The 22,541-nt window shown below is 37.5% G+C and overlaps 1 protein-coding gene across 3 annotated transcripts in view; it reads left to right on the plus strand.

Annotated features, from left to right (window-relative positions):
- Chd1 (chromodomain-helicase-DNA-binding protein 1) overlaps positions 1 to 22,541 on the plus strand; it is a 606,282-nt gene that overhangs the window by 201,137 nt on the left and 382,604 nt on the right. For all 3 annotated transcript variants that reach the window (XM_090371234.1, XM_090371253.1, XM_090371245.1), the window contains exon 10: positions 17,713 to 17,903. In XM_090371234.1, the coding sequence (XP_090227360.1) occupies positions 17,713 to 17,903 (191 nt within the window). The remainder of the gene's footprint in view (positions 1 to 17,712; positions 17,904 to 22,541) is intronic.

Below are 22,541 nucleotides of genomic sequence, written 5' to 3' on the forward strand. Positions count from 1 at the left end.
AAAAATATTTATCTTCAACCATAATAATGTTTATTGTTGAATTAACAATAGTTCATCATCATTGTTGACAGGTTCCACAATTTCATCTGAATGTTCCTGTTCACTATCATCATTTGTCCCCAAGAAATCGTCACTCACTTTTATACCGTAGAATTTATAGAAAGGTGAATTTATCAAATACCATAATCATATTTTCACTATTTTCTTCTGCACACATCCTTGTAGATATGATGATTTATATATGAGTCTTCATTTTATATATGTACATTCATGGCATAATCATCATCTAATTCTCTAGGTAATCGATGAACAATCCTATTTACATTAACTGGTACATTTATTACTTGTACAGTGATCCCATATTTACTTCCAGGTCTTTTTCATTTTCTACCACCCTAAGTAACCCCAGAGGAACGTACAGTTGGTACATTCCTCTGGAGTTACTTCTACCCATATGCAGTACTTTGCATTTGTCAATGTTAAACTTCGGTTGTTAAAGCTTTTGACACTGTTGCATATGGCACATGGAAGACTACTGTACAAATTGGAGTAGAATGGTATTAAGGATAAGTTGCTACAATGGATAAAAGGGTGGTTGAGTGGGAGAAGACAGGGGTGGTAATCAATGGACGCTGCTCTTCGTAGATTAATGTTATTAGTGGAGTTCCACAGAGTTTGATGTTGGTCCCACTGTTGTTTTGTATATTTATCAGTGATATTGATGAAGGTATATTAGGCTTAGTTTTGAAGTTTGCAGATGATACAAAGGTTGGCAGGGTTTTTAATGACAATAATGGTGACACTGTACTACTGCAACAGGATCTAGAAAATTTGGGCAGATGGGCTGAGAAGTGGCAACTGCAGTTTAATATTGACAAATGTAAAGTACAGTAAACCCCCACTATTCATGGTGGTTACGTTCCTGAGAAATGTCGCGAATACTGAGTTATGGCTCCCATAGTAATAAAGGGGTTCCGTTCCAAAGTATGAAATATATAAGAAAAACTAAAATTTTGTCTATGTATGTATTATATGTACTTTCATAATATGACTATGTACATAGACAGTACATAGTGAAACGCAAGCATATGGCATTGAAATGAAAATAAGAAACAATTTAATATTAAATGTAATATTTATTAGAAATTTCAAACAAATCTTTCAAACCAGCGCCTTTGCTAGCAAAAAAAAACTTATCCCGCCAGTATCACCAGTTTCGCTAAAGTGTTGATAAAGGAGTTTTGCCTTTTCACGAATGATGAGTGAACTTAACGGAATTTTATTTTGAGTTCGGTCTTCTATCCACATATTTAAAGCCTTTTCCATTTTTTCGAATTTAACATCACGAGTTACAGAGCAAATTTTTGAAGCAATTAGCACGTTTTCACGGACACTACGGCAGATTTTTTCTTCCGATTTCTTGATTGATCGTACTGTTGACTCATTGATTTTATAATGTTTTGCCACTGAGGAGACACTTTCACCATTAGAAATTTTGTCTAATAACTCAATTTTATTCACTAATGCCATCCCCTTCTTTGATATTTTCACATTTCTCTTGTTATTCGTAGCCATATTTTTGTATGGGTTAGAAAGAACGTGTCCACAATAAAGTCACTCTAGTCCGTTAACACACTCGAAAAAGTCTGTTTTATGCTGCAAAATGGTAGATTTATCACTTTTGTAAGCATATCAATTTATAAATTGATAAATTTATTCAATTTATAAGCATATAAATTAAAAGCAAATGACGAAAACTTCCATTACAAGCGCATAACACATACTGAACAAGGATTAGCGAAAAACATCCACGTTTGTGATTTTGTCACCCCTCTCCCCCCACCCACTGAGCGCTGTTTTGACCGGGAAAGATAATTTTAGCCACGCCCATGTTTTTTATGGCGGATAATATTCACGGCGGTTTAAAATTCATATTTTTTAGGTTTCATTTTATATTAAATTAGCAATCGCGAATACGCGAAACCACGAATAGCGGGGGTTTACTGTACTGCATATGGCTAGAAGTAACCCCAGAAGAACGAACCAACTATGTGGTACTACACTTAGGGTGGTGGAAAATGAAAAGACCTGGGAGTAATTGTGTAGTCAGATATGAAGTTTTCTGAGCAATGCAGATAGGCTGACAGAGCAGGTCATGGGGTTTTGTTAGCAGGGAAAAGGAGGTGATTATCGCTTTGTATAACGCAATGGTCAGACCATGCCTTGAGTACTGCATACAGGTCTGGAGGCCTCATTTTTGGAAGGATGTAGATTTGCTTGAGTGTGTACAGAGAAGGGCAACAAGATTGGTGGGGGGAATGAAGGGATCCTCATTCCTTTAGAGAGGCTTAAGTTCTGCAAATTGCAGTGGCTGGAGACTAGGCACCTGTGAGGTGAGCTGATTGAGGCGTATAAGGCCTTGAATTGGCTGAGCACGCTGAATTCTGATCGGATTCTTCCCCTTGCACAGATTACGAACCTAAGTGGATATAAATTCAAATTCAGGAAAAACAGTTGTAGAATAGATGTGCAGAAATTTACCTTTAGCCAGCGGGTGGTTAATTGCCGGAAGAAACTTCCTTCTGTCTTTTTGGAAGTTGATAGCTTAAATAGATTCAAGGAGGAACTGGACAAACATTTAGAGGAAATGGTTGTATGAATTAATTTTTTTTTTTTGGCTGATGCTACGTAAGCTCATGCACTTGCTTTCTTTCATCACCTCTGTATTACTATTACTATATTGTCCATGTTCATAACGTAAATGACGAATTTGCATGAAGGGTAATCATGGTGATATCAAAAGCTCTGTTACAACATCCAGTGGAGGCAAATGAGTAGGATATGTTGGATATATAAATCCATTCAATGTGGCCATAGTTGGTATCCATCCCTCTTTTAATGAAGTATGACATGTATATTACACGTCATGAAAGTACTCATTTCTTGTAAATGAAATTTATTTTGAAGTAATTCCTATGAAGTTTTTGGAAATGGTTTGAAATCCAATTGAAACCATAAACGATCACAAATGTTACAACAAAATACAAATGGGTTTTTGTACGCTAGTTTTTCAAATTCACTGTTAGCTCGTGTGGACACTATAGGGATGTATTCAGTAATCTCATTATTAGCCATTTCTAATGTTGCTTTTTTTTGTGCATGATATTCCTTCATTCGCTCTACTGGAGTTTTAGATTCCTTATAAGTATTAGGCATAGTAGGACTCTGTGGTTGACAAGTATCAGCCATAGTAGAACTGTGTGGTTGAATGTCATTGTGATTCGTAATAGTTTGAATTTTTAATTTCCTTTTCTTCTATTCACGATATCCTCATTATTTCAGCTCGAGTTTTTTTGTGTGCAGCTCGAGAACTCCCAGGTGTAACGAAACATTCTTGTTGAATTTCATGTGGATTTACATTTCTGTCCAATTCCTTTCTTTCTTTCTTTCACGAAATTCATTTGAATACTGGGCCGTAGAGTTTTGCCCAGTCACTCACGTATTAATTATTATGCTGATATAATGGTATAACTTACCGCATCACTGCTCAATTGTACTTGTGTCACTGCAACTTGTTTCATCACTTCATCTGTTGCATACAATTGAATTTTCTTGGGCACATGCATTGTACTTGTTGCATCACTGTATGCAACAAGTACAATACGTGCGCATTGGATTTCATGACGATTTATAGGTAACGTAACCCTTTTTTCCAAATAATGCCAGTAAAAACATTTTTAATGTCAACAAATTTGCACTTATCTGTTTATTGGGGTTTTCTATTTATTTAGTGCAGTGGTTTTCAACCTTTTTTTAATAACAGCACCCCTAAGTAATTTATTTTATTTTGCGGCACTCCTACTCGATTTTCTGCCTGTTAGATCCGATTCTCTCTCTATGTATATACATATACACACACACATATATATATATATATATATATATTAAATATTAATTTGCTCGCTATACAAATAGGGGTTTGCCTGTGTTTTGACTTGTCTGCCAGGACTCTGCCTTTATGCATTAATTTATAGTAATACTTAAAATTACACATGATTACACACCTATTCTAGCTATCTCCAGGTCCATTATGTTTATACTGTAGAGAGTGATACACTAGGATATATGTATCCTTTCCAGGTTTGAACTAAGGACCAGTAATGGCTAGTATAGCGTTCTGTTGCCACTAACTTATCTATTACTTGCTTTTAACATATTAAGACTGATGTAATGTTTTATCATGTTATTTTTGATGGCATTAATCAGCTCTTCTCCTTTTAGTATTTTTAGTATTTCTCTCGCTCCTAGATTCTATTGTTTAGTTATTTATAAATTCTGTTCACGTATTCTATTTGCTCGCTATACAAAAAGGGGTTTGCCTGTGTTTTGACTTGTCTGCCAGGACTCTGCCTTTATGCATTAATTTATAGTAATACTTAAAATTACACATGATTACACACCTATTCTAGCTATCTCCAGGTCCATTATGTTTATACTGTAGAGAGTGATACACTAGGATATATGTATCCTTTCCAGGTTTGAACTAAGGACCAGTAATGGCTAGTATAGCGTTCTGTTGCCACTAACTTCTCTATTACTTGCTTTTAACATATTAAGACTGATGTAATGTTTTATCATGTTATTTTTGATGGCATTAATCAGCTCTTCTCCTTTTAGTATTTTTAGTATTTCTCTCGCTCCTAGATTCTATTGTTTAGTTATTTATAAATTCTGTTCACGTATTCTATTTGCTCGCTATATATATATATATATATATAATATTAAAAAATATATGTTATATGATATTTACTATAATAATATAATTATAAAAAGTACATTTCATAATACAGATTATATATATATATATACAGTATATAATTTTATTCTTTATATAGAGGTGCTAAGTAAACATCAATTATCGATCACCACAAAATTAAAAAGATACTGTACACCTTTTTATAATGAAATAAATATATTAATTAAAAAATAATAATAAGTTTAAGTTGTTGTTGTTATTTGGTTTTTAGGAGCATCAGCAACTAAGGCCATATTGCTCCAGGAATATGCGGTGGTCATTCCCTGACCTTTCCGCATCCTCCGTATTTGGTGGTGACGGGCTCGAACCCCGGTCTAATCAAGAAGCGTGTACTACGCACTGCTGCTCCTTCCCACCTGGCTACGGAGGCGCCCATAAGTTTAAGTAACTTAAACCCAAATTACGTGGCACCCCTGGAATGTTGTTGCGGCGTCCCCGTTGAAAACCACTGGTTTAGTGCATCTAATTATAAACAGGTAGTAAACTCGATATTATTGCATTTGCGATAATACCGATAACTGGAATTCTGTGGGTTTTTACGTTATGCTATTATGGTGAAATGAGTTTCCCTTGACTGAAATCTTCAATCATATAAAAAACAAATTTTCAGACTCTTCTCTTCATTCCTATTTACTTATTACAATAGTAAAGGGATAGGGACCAACAGAAAGTGCAATTGCTGGCAGTGCTAGGAAACAAAACAAAATTGATTTAGAAATGAAGATGATTAATTAAGAAGTATGAAACAGCACAAAGTTTGTCATCTCTTGCATGGAATTACTCGCTGCTTGGGCAGTGAATACTATTTCAAGGGACAGGGCGTGTATAAAAGAACATGTTAAAGGATCAATGCATTTAAGATCAAGAGTGATCACAAAACAGCATTCAGGTGCTATATCGAAGATGGAAAAGCTGTTAATAATATGGATGGAAAATGAGATTCAGAAGCAGGTGCCCCTGAGTCTAATGGCCATTCAAGCAAAAGCAACAAGTATTTATGAAGATGTTAAGGATAAGTACGGTGAACCCCAAGCCAAGGTCATGGCAAGCAATGGGTGATTTAATAGCTTCAAGCATCATGCTGGTTTCCATAACATTAAAGTATGCAGTGAAGTTGACAGTGCCGATTCTGCAGCTGCAGAGAAATTTTCTGGTGTTGGAAAAAAAGCCCCTTCTAAATCTGCACAGCTCTTAACTTCCGCAGTGGCTTGCTTATCAGCTGGAGAGTTAAATCTGGCAACTATGCTCGAAAGGTAAAACTTGCTGATGGTTATGCCTGTCTCTTCTCTCTCTTTGCAATTTTATAATTTTGGAATTTTTGGAATTTTGTACAGTTTAGTAATTTTTCTTATGCAGGAGATGAAAAAATTGAATAAACTGAATAAATGAATTGAATAAAATTGATGAAAATTGGTTAAAAAAAATTGAAATTGAATGAATTCTGTTTACGTGTTCGTTGAATGTTTCTTTTTTGCTTCAATCAAATTTGCAAGTGCTGCATAAGCATTTAGGGAAATCTGACACAAAATTCTGACTAACAAAGAGTTCCGTGGGACGCAACCCTTACGGAAGCCGGGGAGTGGCTGTATTGTTGTGTATTCAGCCATTTGTGCCCAAGGTTTAAGAAAGAAATCTTGTGATACTGAATTGAATATGGGATATTATTTGGTAGTTTTGGTTAATTTATGTATTTTTACTAGTCCTCTTAATATTAACTGAATCAACATGATAATAATGTATATTACTATATAGTTATATGACAATTGTAGTATATTTTACTGCTTGTGACAATAGTGATTATAAATGTTACACCTTTTCTAATGCACTTTGTGAAGAGCCTGGCCAGTTTTTGTGTTATGTCTCTTCCTCCCAATTTTAACAACTCTACAGTAACTTCATCTTCCCCCGGGGATTTCTGATTCTGCATTTTCTTCAATGCATGTTCTATGTCATCAGGAAGAATATCGGTTATGTCATATGTGTTGCTACTTTGCAATCCATCTTCCCCACTGCTGGCATCACTCCCCTACTCCTTTTATAATTCTCTATAGTAGTCTTCTGCTATTTGAATTATGCCTTCTCTGCTCTTTGTAAGTAAACCATCGCTATTCTTCAGTTTCAGTATCATTTGTCTTTCTGTATGGCTCATGGCTGCTGATTTAAATCCTTTGTTTTCCCTTAATGCTTGTTCTATATTTGTTGTGTTAAATCTTCTTATGTCCTCTCTGAGTCTCTTTCTAATGGCTTTGCATAACTCAGTATACTCAATTTTCTCCCTGTCAGTGTTTTTCTTGCTCTTAATTTGTCGTCTTCGGTTCATCATGACAAGTGTTTCTTGACTAATTTTTTCTTCTTTGGATTTCTTTTTCCCTATAGGTTTCTTGGGCTTTATCACTTTCAGAAAGTTGTAATATTCCTCGTCGATATCTTGGTCCTGAGCAGTCTGCAGAAGCTCAAACTTGTTCTTAAGTTCCAGTACATACTGCTTTTTCCCCTCTTCTATTATCTCAATGACCTTTGTATTATTTACTCGAGTCAGTTTTTTCCTTTCCTTTCCTACATCTATATCAAGTGTACATCTTACCATTCTGTGATCACTTCCAACATTTACCTTATTCAGGACGGTAACATCTTTCACAATACATCTTCTGTTAGGGATGATGAAGTCGATTTCATCCTCACTAACAGAAGCTTTAGTAGTTAGTAGTTAATAGTTAATTTTCTACGCTGTTTAGTAGTTAATCCATTTGGACTCTTCCATGTCCACTTTCTGTTCACCCTTTTCTTGAAAAAAGTGTTCATTACTGATAGCCCTTGAGATTCTGCAAATTCCACAAGTCTTTCACCTCTTTCATTTCTGCGCTGTTTTGTCTTTTTCCAGCCTTAGCATTGAAGTCCCTCATAATAATAGTGTAGTGGGTTTTCTGCTCATCATCCAGAAGACTCAATTTCGGTGTACATTCCTTCAACCTCTTCATCATCATGGCTCGATGTTGGTGCATAAATCATTGTAATCTTTAGCTTGTACCTCTTAGAAATATTGAGTATTAGTCTTGATACCCTTGGTGATGTACATTTGAATTCCAAAATGTTGTTTTTAAAATCTTTATGGACCAGAAACCCAACTCCACCTTCACTCCTTTCACTGTTTCCATTGGTGTACAGCAGATTTCCACTTGATAAATTTATAAGTGATTCATTTCTTCTTCTTGTTTCAGCCAGACCGATGATATTCCAATTCACATTTTCTAATTCTTTTTCCAGCTCTAATATCCTGTCTTCACCGATGAGTGGTCTTGCGTGTTGGGATATTTGTTGTTTATTATTTATGATCCGTGTGAAAAAGGTGATATTTCCGAATTTTTTGCTTTATCATTATCATTTTCTATAAATTTTAAAATGAAGCACAAACTACACTGTGTGAGCCAGTCACCAGCTTGACATTAACATTAGCGGAGGGATATGATGCAAGAAAGCAAGCTTATATAGCATCAGCCAAAAAAAAAAAAAAAAATCCCACCTCCCGTTTCACCCATCCATTCATTCCAAATGTTTGTCTAGTTCTGCCCTGAATTTGTTGTTGACCTCTACAACAGATGGAAGTTTGTTCCAACTATCAACCACTTGCTGGCTAAAGGTGAATTTCTGCACATCTGTTCTACAATTGTCTTTCCCCAATTTGAATTTATGTTCCCTCAGGTGAGTAATCTGATCAAGAGGAAGAATCCCATTACCATTGAGCTTGCTCAAACCATTCAAGGCCTTATACACCTCAATTAGATCACCTTGCAAGTGCCTAGTTTCCAGAAGCTGCAATTTGCAGAACTTAAGCCTTCCTTGGTAACAATAACCCTTTGTTCCACTCACCAATCTCACTACCCTTCTCTGTACTCTTTCCAGCAGCTCTGCATCCTTCCTATAATGAAGCCTACAGACCTGTATGCAGTATTCAAGGTGTGGCCTGACCATTGACTTATACAAAGGGACAATCACCTCCTTTTCCCTACTAGCAAAATTCCTGTATATCATTGACCAGACCCCATAAGCTCTTGCAGCCTGTCTGCATTGCTCAGAAACTTCATATCTGACTGCACATTCACCCTCAGGTCTCTTTCATTCTCCACTTCCCTGAGTGTACTACCACCCACCCAGTTGATACATTATTCTGGGGTTACTGCTACCTATATGCAGTAATTTACACTTGTCAATGTTAAACTTCAGTTGCTACCTCTAAGTCCATTTGCTTGACTTTTCGAAATCCTGTTGTAGTAGCATACCTTGAGGTTGTCACAGACATTCTCTCAGATATGCCAGACAAGCTGTACTTGCTACCTGGGAGTCTAAAACGCTGGTAGAACTGATATTCGGGTGACACTCAAGTCAAGTGGACCCAATTTCGGCGAAGTCCGGACAGTCTGTGACAGCCAAATCCTCTGCTTGCACCTTCACGATTGTGGGACTGTTAGTAATCCTGGGTATAACTTCCATGCACAAGTACGTGGTGGGTGACCACCCAGGTGTGAACCAACGTAAGCAGGGGTCGAGGTGTGGCGCCCCACCACATGGAGAAATGCCGCCCCTCTATGCTACCAGGCAGTACTAGGTGGTAGATTACTCTCATCAACCGGTGAAATACCACCACTTTGCTTATTGGAGGCTTGAAGTGGTGGAACCCATGTTTAGTCTCTAGAGCTAAGTTCCGGTCAACCCTTCCTATCTCTTCCATCATGCAGTATGATTGATAACCTCAAAGGTTATGATGAACGTCGTGGCGAGATCCAATATACCTTGCATTTCGAGGGTACAGCTCTAAAACGGTGTTCGCAGGCTGGCCGCTAGTTAGTACACCGGATCGAACCTATTGGTAACTCTCTAGGAGGCCTCCGGATCAGCTAGTTTATAATCTTGCTACCTCTACTCTGCCAGATAGTGACTGGAGGGAGTCCAAGTAGTGTGTATGCGGGGAGCATTGTCGAGGCCACGTTATGTCAAGGATCGGTATATTCTTACCACATGTACGCCATAGCCAAAGATTTCATTACTTCATACAGCATGTCCCACCCACTTTTTCTTACTATTGAAATACATCATGAATTGTCAAAATAATAGAGCAAGCTTATCTGCGAAATGATGTAAACCTCCCAAGCACTTCCTAATTCATTTCACAAATATACGTGGTCTCAATTCTAATCTCAACGATGTCCATTTCCACTTGCAGTCTGCCAAACCCCATGTACTTTTTCTGACAGAATCTCAGTTATCGGTTGATTCAACTACTGCTCATCTGAGATGCCCAAATTATTTGCTGTATGATTCCTTTCGCCTCAAAGGTGGTACTTGTGCATATGTCTGTTCTGATATTCCCTGTCAGAGACTTGGCAATTTGGAATCTCCTCTCTTTGATCTTCTCTGGCTTAAAATCTCTCTACCTCATTGTGTAAAATTCATCTGTTGTCTCTACCGTTCTCCCAACTCCACTAATCACTTGGAGCTCTTTGACTTCCTCTTTGCAACTTGACTTTCTCCAGTCCAACTTTCCTAACAGTGAGGTAATTTTCCTTGGTGATTTTAATGTTCACAACTCCAGCTGGCTTCCGTTTTCTAGTCACACCGACCCAGCAGGTCGAGATGCTGAGGCTTTTGCAATTACTAATGACCTAGAACAGATTGTTCATTTACCTACAAGAATACCAGACAGTCCTAATCATACAGCCAATACACTTAATCGTTTTCTCACAAAACAACCCTTCTAAGTACACGGTTGAAGTGAGAGGTCCTTTGGTCACTTCAGATCACAATTTAGTGATTGTATCTTCTGCAATGGAACCTTTATCTCATGGCTATTCCCAACCTCGTGTTGTTTGGCATTACAAGAATGCAAAATGGGATGACCTGCGAGACTTCTTTTCTTCTTTTCCTTAGTCGGATTACTGTTTCAAAACTTCTTATGTCAGCGGTTGTTCAGGTCATGTCAGTGAAATTATTCTTGCAGGAATGGAATCCTTTATCCCACACTCCACTTTAAAATCTCGTCCTTTATCTAAACCTTGGTTTTCCAATAAATGTGCTAAAGCTGTTCAAGAGAAGAATGTTTCATATCGTAATTGGCTTGTTTCTAATTCTTCAGTTTCATTTTCTGCCTACACCAAAGCTCGCAACAATTGTAAAGCAGTTATTAATCAGTCCAAACTAGACTGACAGGCTAAGAGTAGAAAACTTGCTTTTTGCCCTAATGGTAGCCAAGCATTTAGCCAAGGATAAAGCTGACCTGCTAGCATCCCATTTTTCTTCAAACTCATGTATTAATGATCTTGGTAAAACACCTTCCACCATTCCCAACATGTTCCATTCAATGCCTCCTGTGGTGTTCCATCAAAGGGATATCAGAAGGATTTTGATGAATCTCGATGCTAAGAAAGCTCCAGGTCCTGATGGTATTTCTCCACTTGTTCTCAAAACCTGTGCTCCTGAACTTACCCCTATTCTTTGCCACCTTTTTTCACTTTCTTATTCCAAAGGTGTTTTTCCTTCTGCTTGGAAATTTGCTCATATTCAACCAGTTCCTAAAAAGGGTGAGAAATCCCTCCCATCCAGTTATCGTCCCATTGTAATTACTTGTACTCTTTCTAAAGTAATGGAGAAATCAATTAACTGCCAACTCTTAAACTACCTAGAAACCTTCCGTCTGATCAACGATCGCCAGTATGGCTTCCGTCAATGTCGATCCACTGGTGATATTCTGACTTATGTTACCCATTTATGGACTAATTCAATGGAAAAGTTATAGGTGAAACACATGTAGTTTCTCTTGAAATCTCAAAGGCTTTCCATCGTGTTTCGCATAAAGGTCTTCTTAAGAAGCTTCCATCTTATGGTTTGCCAACTGTTTTTAGTAATTGGTTATCCAGTTTTCTCTCTGATCGTTCAATGAGGGTGATGGTAGATGGCTCTCTGTCTTCTAACTTCTCCACTAATGCCGGTGTCCCCCAAGGTTCAGTTCTTTCCCCCACTCTTTTCCCCCTGTATATTAATGACCTTCTTCCATTGACCGGAAATCCTAACCATAGTTTTGCCGATGATAGCACATTGCATTCCACTTTCCATTTTGAGAAACCTTGTCCTGCTCAATCAGCTTCAACTTCTCGAAAATCTGCTACCAATTCCTTACATGCCGATCTTCAGGTAATTCTCCAGTGGGGCAAAGACAACTTAGTTGATTTCAACCCTTCTAAAACTCGGTCTTGTCTTATATCTTGCAAAAAGGATTCTTCTGCTCCAATGCTTATCTTTAGTGACACTCCGATTTCTAGGGTAATCCCCAAAAGAGAATTGGGGATTACCCTAGAATTGGGGATTACCCTGACTTCTAATCTCTCTCTCTCTTGGCACAAGCACATTACAAATATTGCTTCCTCTGCATCTAAAAAACTTGGTTTTCTCTTTCGCTCTTGGCGTTACTTTTCTTCCAAACAGCTGCTCACTCTGTATAAATCGCAAATCCGCCCTGCCCTGGAATATTTTTCCCATATCTGGGGTGGTGCCCCCAAAACCTCTCTCAGGCTTCTTGATTCCATTCAGAAGAGGACAGTTAGGTTAATTAATGATTCATCTCTAACAGAGTCTCTCCACGCGCTTTCTCATAGACGTACTGTTTCTGTTACATGCCTCTTCTACAGATACTTCCATGGGCACTGTTCTTCTGAATTCCTGCTCTGTCATTCAAAACAGTCTGAACCTGTGCCTCCACCAGCCAACATCCATTTGCTGTCCAACTTTAAACCCACAGAACCAACTTTTCATCTTCCTCATTTATTCATTCAACTGCCGTTTTCTGGAACAACCTTCCTTCATATGTATTTCCTGAAAATTACAATCTACAGAAGTTCAAGTCCAATGTCAACAAATATCTTCTTTCGTCTTCTCAACCTCCAACCAAGCACGGTACTAAGTACTATAGGTTCTACTACCTCTCGTGTTTGGGGTTCACATAAAAAAAAAAAAAAAAAAAACCATCATTGATGTTATTGACAACCCTGCCAACCTGCGTATTGTCTGCAAACGTAGACATACCTTCCTCAATATCATTGATTAATACTGAAAACAACAATGGACCCAACACAGAACCTTGGGGCACTCCTCTAATTAGTCCATGAAGAGCAGTGTCCATTGATAACCGCTCTCTGTCTTCTCCCACTCAACCATCGTTTTATCCATTGTAGCAACTTGCCCTTAATGCCATACTGCTCTAGTTTACGGAGCAGTCTTCCATGTGCCATACTATCAGATGCTTTCCTAAAATCCAAGTATCCAAGAATACGATATCAAAATTATTTCTTGCATCCAGTTACTTAATGTCAACTTTGTGTCATAGTATCCAATCAAATTTGCCAGACAAGACTTTCTCTTAACAACTCCATGTTTTGTCTGAACTATAACTGCAGTCTTGTCCAGATGATCCTGTATCGCTTCCTTAACCAGTGACTCCATTATTTTCCCTTGAACAGAAATTAGACTAACAGGTCTGTAATTACTTGTGTCACCCTTTGATCGTGCTTTGTGAATTGGGGACATATTTGGAAATTTCCAGTCCATGGGTACCTCCCCTTAGTCCAAGGAAGCTTTTATAATTATGGTTAAGGGTTTGCTTACTTTCTTTGCCGCCACCTTTAATATAACTGGATAGATTCCATCCGCTCCTGGTGCCTTTCTTATGTTCAATTTCAACAATTTCTCCTTCAGTTTACTCTCAGTTAATAAAAATCATTTAACTCCTTGCCATAGTTAGATACGTTTCTTGCTGCTACTTCCCTACACTCTAGAACAGCACCCTAGAACTTTGTAGAATAGCTCGAAATGGTAGACATAAAATGATCACTGTCTGAGTATGCTGAAAATATATACGTTTAACTGCAGTTGTAAAATGTATGGAATAAAATCTTTTTTTGTGTGTGTGTGTACAAGTCACTATATATGGGAAACATTAATTCCAGAAGCTTCTTGAAAAGAAAAGAATACATGCAGTTGTATACTAAAATAAATAAAGCATAACAAAATAAACTCATTTTCTGGAATTCAGAACTGTTCCATTTGAACATATAGGTATGTGATATATTTGGTAAAATCTGAATATGCAATGTCACCAAATGCTACAGCAAATTCCATTCCTTGTTGCTCATCAGGTCTAGTTTTGTTTTCACTGTTCGTGACACTTTAACAGCAAAGGAATTTTTCTATTCAGTGAATGAGCGAGTTGAGCAATTTTCAGTGAAAAAAAAAAAAAGTCCTGAATGAAGTAAAGTGAATTTAGAATGTTATTAGTTCTGTTCAAGGGAATAAAAATAAAATGAACTGATTATGCATAATCTTTATTTGTTTGTTTGTTTTCTTTTCAGTGATGTTTTAAAAATGTTTTTGAAAAAATAGATTATAGAATCACTTGTTTTTGCAGGATAAAGTTCAACAAGAAATTAAAAAAACAAAAAAAAAAAAAAAAAAAAACCCCCATGGTTCATCATCATCATCAGCCATTTTCAATCCACTGCAGGATGAAGGCCTCTCCAGCAACTTTCCAGTTCCTTCTGTTTTGAGCACTGGCCATCCATTTACTACTCAAAAACTCATGAATTTCATCTATCCATCTCCGCCTTTGTCTTCCAGGTTTTCTTCTAGCTCCTCTTGGGTACCATTCTGTTATTTTCTTAGTCCATCTGTCATCATGTCTTCGAGCTATGTGTCCTGCCCAAGACCATTTTAGTTCTTTAGTTTTGATAAGAATGTCCTTTACTTGAGTTTGCTGCCTAATCCATGTGTTTCTCTTCTTATCTAACAGTCTGATTCCCAATATAATTCGTTCTATTCTTCGCTGTGTAGTTCTCAGCTTCTCTTCCATTCTTTTGGTGAGTGCCCAAGTTTCACTTCCATAAGTCAAGGTGGGGAGTATACATTGATTCATTATTTTACATTTCAGACAAACTGGGATATTGCTCTTCAGTATGTGACTATATTTCCTGAATGCTATCCATCTAAAATTTATTCTTCTCTTGACTTCCAGCCATTTATCATTATTACAGCTAATAACTTGTCCCAGATAAGTATATGACTCCATCTTTTCAATTACTGCTCCTTCAATCATTATTTCCCTTTCCGTGGCATACTTGTTCATCATTACTTTTGTTTTAGCCATATTCATCTTTAGTCCAAAATCCTTACTAACTGTGCATAACTGATTAAGATTTTCCTTTAATTCTTTGGGATCGTGGCTTATAACCACAATGTCATCTGCAAATCGTAAATGGTTTAGGTACTCTCCGTTCACATTGACTCCTTTCTGCGACCAGTCTAATCTTCTGAAAGCTTCCTCAAGGGCAGCAGTAAACAGCTTCGGAGATATTGTGTTTCCTTGTCGAACTCCTTTCTCGATTTTAAATTTGCTACTGTCTTTGTCTAGTCTAATAAAGGAGGTAGCACTCTCATATATTTTCTTCAAAATCATAATATATGGGGTATCTATGCCTTGTCTTTCCAGTGCCCGAAACATTGCTTTATGCTGTATGGAGTCAAATGCCTTTTCATAATCCACAAATGCCAGGCATAATGGTGTTTTATATTCATTCATCAGCACTGCATTCATCACTTTGTTCATGAATTTGTTCATGGGTAACCCCATGGTTACCCATGAACAAATTCCTTTATCTTTTTGTTTGTTGGTTTTCTTTTCACTTTCTTTTTAATTTTTTTTTTTTATGTTTAATGATGGACTCCTGGACCATTGGTCAAAATTCATCACTGTAACAGTGTAGTCATATCAGTTGCATGATAGTACAATTGACCTTTTAGATAAAAAATACCTCCAATTGGAATGTCTGGTTAATGATGGGCATAAAGTTTTTTTCCAATGGCCCATGGGGTTACCCTGGATAAACAAACTAAAGCTGAAAGCTAGATTTCCTCTTATATTCAGTTCTTAAAAATCAACAATGTTAATTATAATCATTTTGTTGTTGCTGATGAATGCAGTGGGCTGCAAAACATGCCTGCAACATATGTGGATGGCAACAAAGTTCTGACAGTAGGAATTCAGCACGTCCAACCTTCTCCCACAAAACAACTCCACTTGAAATTAAAAGTCACTTACTGCTTGGAAATTTTTAGCAATGGCTCAAAGGGAAAGAAATGAGAGAAATGTTTCCCATGTAGAGGAACGAAATCTTGTGATTTTTAAGCTCTGCCCCTTCCTGTTATCCTATGCCAGTAGTAGTATTAATTAAAACTTCATGTATTTAGTATAGCAGAGGCTGTATAGTTTAGAGATAAATTTAGCAAATTGAGGACTCTTTTCCTTTTGTGCATTAGCTGTGCTGGGACTTTTGACTGCCAAAAGAAAATGATGTGATGTTATAAATTCCCAACTTTTAGTATTCATGGGTCTCACTTCAGAATGAACTAATTTTAAGCAATTAACGTCACTGAAAAGCTATTTTATTAGTTGTTTAAATTATGACTTTCCCCTATGATAAAGTACTATGAAGGCAAAGACAACCAGACTCTTCTGAGACAGGTTGTAAATTGCCAACTTGTCTTGTGAATAGAATCCAGAGTGGATGTGAAACATTAGCATCAACTACAATTTTATTTATTTATTGAACATGCCTTTGCATAGCATATCTTTTTTCCACCTGTGGGTTAAACACAGGTGGGTTAAAGCATGTGCAGTAAGTCCTCGTATAACACGTGTTTACACTACACGAATTCGATCATACACGATTTATAAATCGGGGAACGGTATCATATATAACATGATACCGTTCTTGTGTCATGTTATATATGATCATATATATCATATATAACATGATACTTAAAATGTGTGAAAAGGAAGCGTCCTGGTGAAGATACTACAGATTCAGAGAGAAAAAGAAAAGCAATATCGATAGACAGAGGCGGACTGGATCAAAAATTCTTATCCGGGAAAATTTGTAGCAGCCTCATACTAGCATTTATGGCCGAAATCATACTTCTGGCCTCCAGCCCACCAGGGTTTCCCCGATAAGGCTTATGGCCAGTCTGCCTCTGTTAGAGAAAAAATATGAAATTGTGAAACACTTTGAGCAAAATGAAAGAACATGTGACATTGCACATGCTACAGGCCTAAATGAGGCAATGCCAAGAATTAGAAAGAATGCAGAGAAGATAAAAACAACTTTCATAGCAGGAACAACTCCAAGTGTAATAAAATCCATTAGATGAAGATGCAAAGAATTGGAAGAGATGGAATGGCTGCCATCTGTTTGGATAGAAAATCAAACAAAGAACAAGTTTGCTTACAATAGAAACAAAAGCATTAGCAATATTTTATTACATAATAGTCGTAATAAAATACTTATGTATTTTATTACGACTATTTATTGTGTTTGGTAATGTTTTGGTTGCAAATGTGTGTTCAATCTTGGGTGGTCGGCACCTAATCCTATTTTTCCCATAGGGCCTGTCATTTATATTGCACGATTTTGCATTGCATGAGTGTTTCTAGGAACACAACTATTGTGCTATTTGAGGACTGACTCTACTTTAAATCCTGCAACAGGCTGTCATAATAGTGTCTCACGTTTCAAAGAAATGGCAGAATAACCTTTAGCAATGCCATTTGTTTGAAAGTAGCAAAATACTGGGACAAAACTGTGCAAACAAAGTTTGTTTTGCTGTAAGTGATAAGATTGTTATATTAACTGTGCAAATCCTGATGGCCATAAAAACACATTATGTAAAAGTCGCCCTCTCTTCCTCCCCCCCTTCCTGTTAGACCATTTTTCAATGATTTAATCTCTTATCAGAATACTGGTTAGGAATATAATTTTTTTTGATAAGTTTTCCTTATTTAAGTGATTATTTAATTTTTGTAGCAAGTGCACCATCTCGAAGTAGCAGTGGCAGTGGGGAAGATAGCAAAGACTACTACTGTAAGTGGGAAGGATTGCCTTATTCAGAATGCACTTGGGAAGATGGGAATTTGATTGCCCGTAAATTTCCAAATAGAGTAGAAGAGTTTAATGTCAGATCCAAATCTCAGAAAATTCCTAATAAAGCTTGCAAGGTTTGTTTCTCTTCCACATATTTTTATTAGCAAATTAGTATATGTTTATTATTTTATTTTATTACATAGCATAACAGTAATATAACTTCTAGTACTGGTTGATGTGGAAGCATGATCTCGATCAGCATCAGACTTATTTTAAATTTTGCCACAGAGGCATATGATTTTCTTAATGAAAAATATACTTTTTTCATGTAAGTTTGAGTGTTAGGAACATATAATGTCTCGGAACTGTTATACCTCATACCTCACAAATTTTCATGCAAAGAAAAACAAAAAAACTTAATATAAATGTCAAAATTATAAAATATTCACTTGAAATGCATTAATCCATTATCAGTGTAATGGCTTTCCAAAATATTTATGCCACAATCCTTGTGTTTACATTAGTGATAGTGAAGAAACAAACCAGGAGAAACATAGACCAGAATGGTGGCTAATAAAAACAATTTGAATTTTGTTATATTTTTCTTGCAACAACATGCACAATCCTCAAGTTTAATCAGTCAAACAATTGTTTATTTGCCAGTACTCAGCTATAAGTGGTCAGCCACAGCAAAACAGAATCATGAAGACAATACACATTACAAAAGAGCCTTATGAAAGTGAGCATAGGGATGAGGCGGATTTGCATAGAGAATAAAATCCTCAACAGTAGGTTAAAATGCACATGGAATATCATGGCAAGCCATAATCAGCATTAGTAGAGGCATTTGATGCAAGAAAGCAAGCTTGTGCAGCATCAGCCAAAAAAAAAAAAAAAAAAAACCCACTTCCACTTCACCCCTCTGTTCATACAAAATACCTGTCCAGCTGAGCCTTAAACTTATTTAGGCTATCAACCTCCACCACAAGGGATGGAAGTCTGTTCTACCAACCAACCACCCGCTGGCTAAAGGCAAATTTCCGCACGTCTATCCTACATCTGTCTTTCCTCAATTTGAATTTATGCCCTCTCAGGTGATTTTTCTGAGCTAGAGGAAGAATCCCATCAGCATTGAGCATGCTTAAACCATTCAAGGCTTTATACACCTCTATCAGATCACCTCGCTGGTGCCTAGTCTCCAGACACTGTAATTTGCAAAACTTAAGCCTTTCTTAGTAAGAGCACCCCTTTGTTCCATTCACTAATCTTGTTGCCCTTCTCTGTACTCGTTCGGGCAGCTCTACATCATTCTTGAAATGAGGCCTCCAGACCTGTATACAGTAATCTAGGTGTGGCCTGACCATTGCCTTATACAAGGGAATAATCACCTCCTTATCCCTGCTGGAAAAATTCCTGTATATCATTGACAATACTCCATGAGCTACTCTTGCAGCCCGTCTGCACTGCTCAGAGAACTTCATATCTGCCTGCACAACCACCCCCAAGTCCCTTTCATTCTCTATCACTGTCAGTGTAGTACCACAGAGTTGATATGTTGCTCTGGGGTTGCTGTTTCCCATGTGTAGTACTTTACATTTGTCAATGTTAAACTTCATTTGCCACCTCTCAGCCCATCTGCTCAACCTTTCCAGATCCTGTTGCAGCAGCATAGTGTCAGTAGTGTCCTTGACAACCCTGCCAACCTTTGTATCATCTGCAAACTTGGACATTAAGCTTGATATACCATCATCAATATCCCTGAGGGACTCCACTAATAACATTAGTCCACGATGAGCAGTGTCCATTGATTACCACTCTCTGTCTTCTCCCCCTCAACCACCCCTTTATCCATAGCAGCAATTTGCCTCCAATGTCACACTGCTCCAATTTGTGTAGCAGTCTTCCATGTGCAACAGTATCAAAAGCCTTTCTAAGATCCAAGTATATAATATCAAAGTTATTCCCTGCATCCAGTTCTTTTGTGACTGCATCATAGTATCCAATCAAGTTGGTCAGGCAAGACTTCCCCTTAACAAAACCATGCTGTGTCTGAGCTATAACTGAAGTCTTGTCTAAATGATCCTGCAGTGCTTCTTTAACCAGTGCCTCCATTAATTTTCCTGGAACAGAAGTTAAGCTCACAGGTCTATAATTACTTGTGTCAGCCTTTGATCCTCCTTTGTGAATTGGGGTCACATTTGCACATTTCCAGTCTATGGGTACCTCTCCTGAGTCCAAGGAAGCTCTCATAATTATGGCTAAGGGTTTGCTTACTTCCTTTGCTGCCTCCTTTAATATAACTGGATAAATCCCATCCACCCCGGGTGCCTTTCTTGTGTTTATCTTCAACAGTTTCTCCTCCACTTTACTCCCAGTTATTTCAAGATTCTGTAGCTTACTGCTAGAGTTGAATATACCTCTGGTATTCCCCTCGTTGAATAACTCCTCATGTGTGAATGTTGATGCAAAATATTCATTTAGTTTGTTAGCTACCTGAGCAGGATCATCAACAGTTGACCCATCAATATCAAGTGGACCAATCTGATTCATCCCCTTCCTTCTAGAGTTTACATAAGTAAAGAACTCTTTGCTGTTTTTCTTTGCATCCCTTGCCAAGGATTTCTCGTAATCTGCCTTCGCCTGCCTAACCTCCTTTGTAACTTGGTTGCATATCAACTTGTATCTATCATAGGCTTCTGTGTCATGTGTTAATTTCTAAGTATCCCTTGCATTTTTCTTCTCTGCCATATGCCTCATTAGTTCATCTGACATCCATTTTGGCCTAAACCTTGAACAATATTTCTTAGTTGGTATGTAACGCCTAGTAGCTTCCAAGATAAGTTCTTTGAATGCTTCCCATTTTGAATTTGCTGTTGGTAACATCATCACTTGGTCCCACTGTATAGAATTTAAATACTGTCTTAGTCCATCGTAGTCGCCTTTACGGAAGCAATAACCCTTCCCTTTACCCCTAATGGTAGTTACCTCTTTGAGTAAATCCCACTTCAGCACACTGTGATCACTGCCACCTAGTGGTTCATTTATCTGCAGATTCTTAATGCATGAAGAATCACTGCTGATAATCAAATCAAGAGTATTACTCCCTCTAGTTGCCTCCCGAACATGCTGGTGTAGAAAACAATCATCCAATAAATCCACAAAAGCCCTGCTAGTGTGTGAGTAACCAGCCCCCAAATTCCAGTCAATATCTGGGAAATTAAAATCTCCCATTATAAGACTCTGATTTAGTGGCCCACTCTATTTCCCTGTACAGTTCCTTATTATACTTACCAGAGTCATTAGGCCTATAGCACACTCCTACTCTCAATTTTGATCTCCCAATGCTTATGTCACACCAAACTGACTCAACACTGCACTGTCCAGCGATGTCGACTGGCTTCACTTCCTTGGTTTTTATGTGTTTCTTAACTAATAGCATAACCCCCCCCCCCCCCTTCCTATCCTTTCTATCCTTTGTGTAGACGTTGTACTCCCCAAATTGCAGTTCTGCATCCCTTATATCTGTGTGACACCACGTCTCTGATATCCCAACAATATCTGCCTTTGATGTTTTGAGCAATACCTCAAATTCATCAAATTTATTTACTAAACTCCTAGCATTGGTGTACACGCAAATATACCTGCACCTGTTTCTATTCTTAGCTACCTTAACACAACCCATGTGTTTACTTGTACCGCAATGGCTCCCAGCAGTCTCTGAAATACCATGCATCTTGTTTTTCAGGCTTCTGCTCATTCTAATAGAAGCAGTGCAAGAATCTCTTTCACCTCTGCCAGTGGCTACTGTCAATCTATTGGTCTTTGTCTCCCCCCAAGCTAGCAGTTTTCTGACCCACCTAACACTGCCTCGATAGCATCAGTGTTATACAGCTATTATATGGCAATAGTGGGCTGATAAAGATTAAACTGATCAACAAAGTTTGGTAACATAAGAAAACTAAGTTTTGAATTTTTGGCCAATGATTCTGGAATCATTCTGCCTTCATTTATTTTATTATCTTCTGTCAGAAGCCTTATAGATTCTAAGGTGTCTAGATACCAAGCTTTGTGGCCCTCATTTTCAAAGTCTCTCCAAACATAAGCTCCTTGTTGAGTTCATCAGGTGCATTCCAGTCCCTTGACTTTTTTCAAGAGTTTTTCTTTTTTTTTTTCCAGTGATAGTCTCCTTTCTTGAACATAGTATTGATGTGTCTTTTTTTTATTTTTTTAGGTGTAGTCTTCTAACTTGAGCATGTACAGGCTCACAATTGCCTTATAGCATTAAAACTCTCAAATCCTACAACCTCTGGACCTGATCCTTGCCAGATATTGGAGTTATATGGGATTTGGGCAGAGATATCATAGAAAAAAAAAAGGGAATTTTTATTCTGCAATCTATATATTAATACAGAAGCTGTTTTCTTTAGACTACCATTATCCATTGTGAATGATAGGCCTAACCGATCAGACTGAAAGTGATCTCAAATTGAAGATATTTCTTCCTAGGTGTGCAGAAAAAAATGGGAAAATATAAAAATTCTGAATAGTTGTATTTTACAGAACAGGCCAGTTTTGTCTACTAGTGCTGCCTACATTAGCCCCTCTACGCTGCCATGCTACTCTGATTGATCGTGTTGAACGTACCTTGCAGCAAAGAAGAAACATGCATTTTTGTGCTCTTGAAAATGCATCCAGGATTGATCTGAAATGTGCATTTAAGGATTTGAAAGATTTAATATGTCACAGTATTGGCTTAATGAAAGTTGTGTTCA

The sequence above is a fragment of the Mastigoproctus giganteus genome, chromosome 1 (assembly GCF_048544385.1).
Source record: "Mastigoproctus giganteus isolate SK-2022 chromosome 1, ASM4854438v1, whole genome shotgun sequence".
Classification (NCBI taxonomy): Eukaryota; Metazoa; Arthropoda; class Arachnida; order Uropygi; family Thelyphonidae; genus Mastigoproctus; species Mastigoproctus giganteus.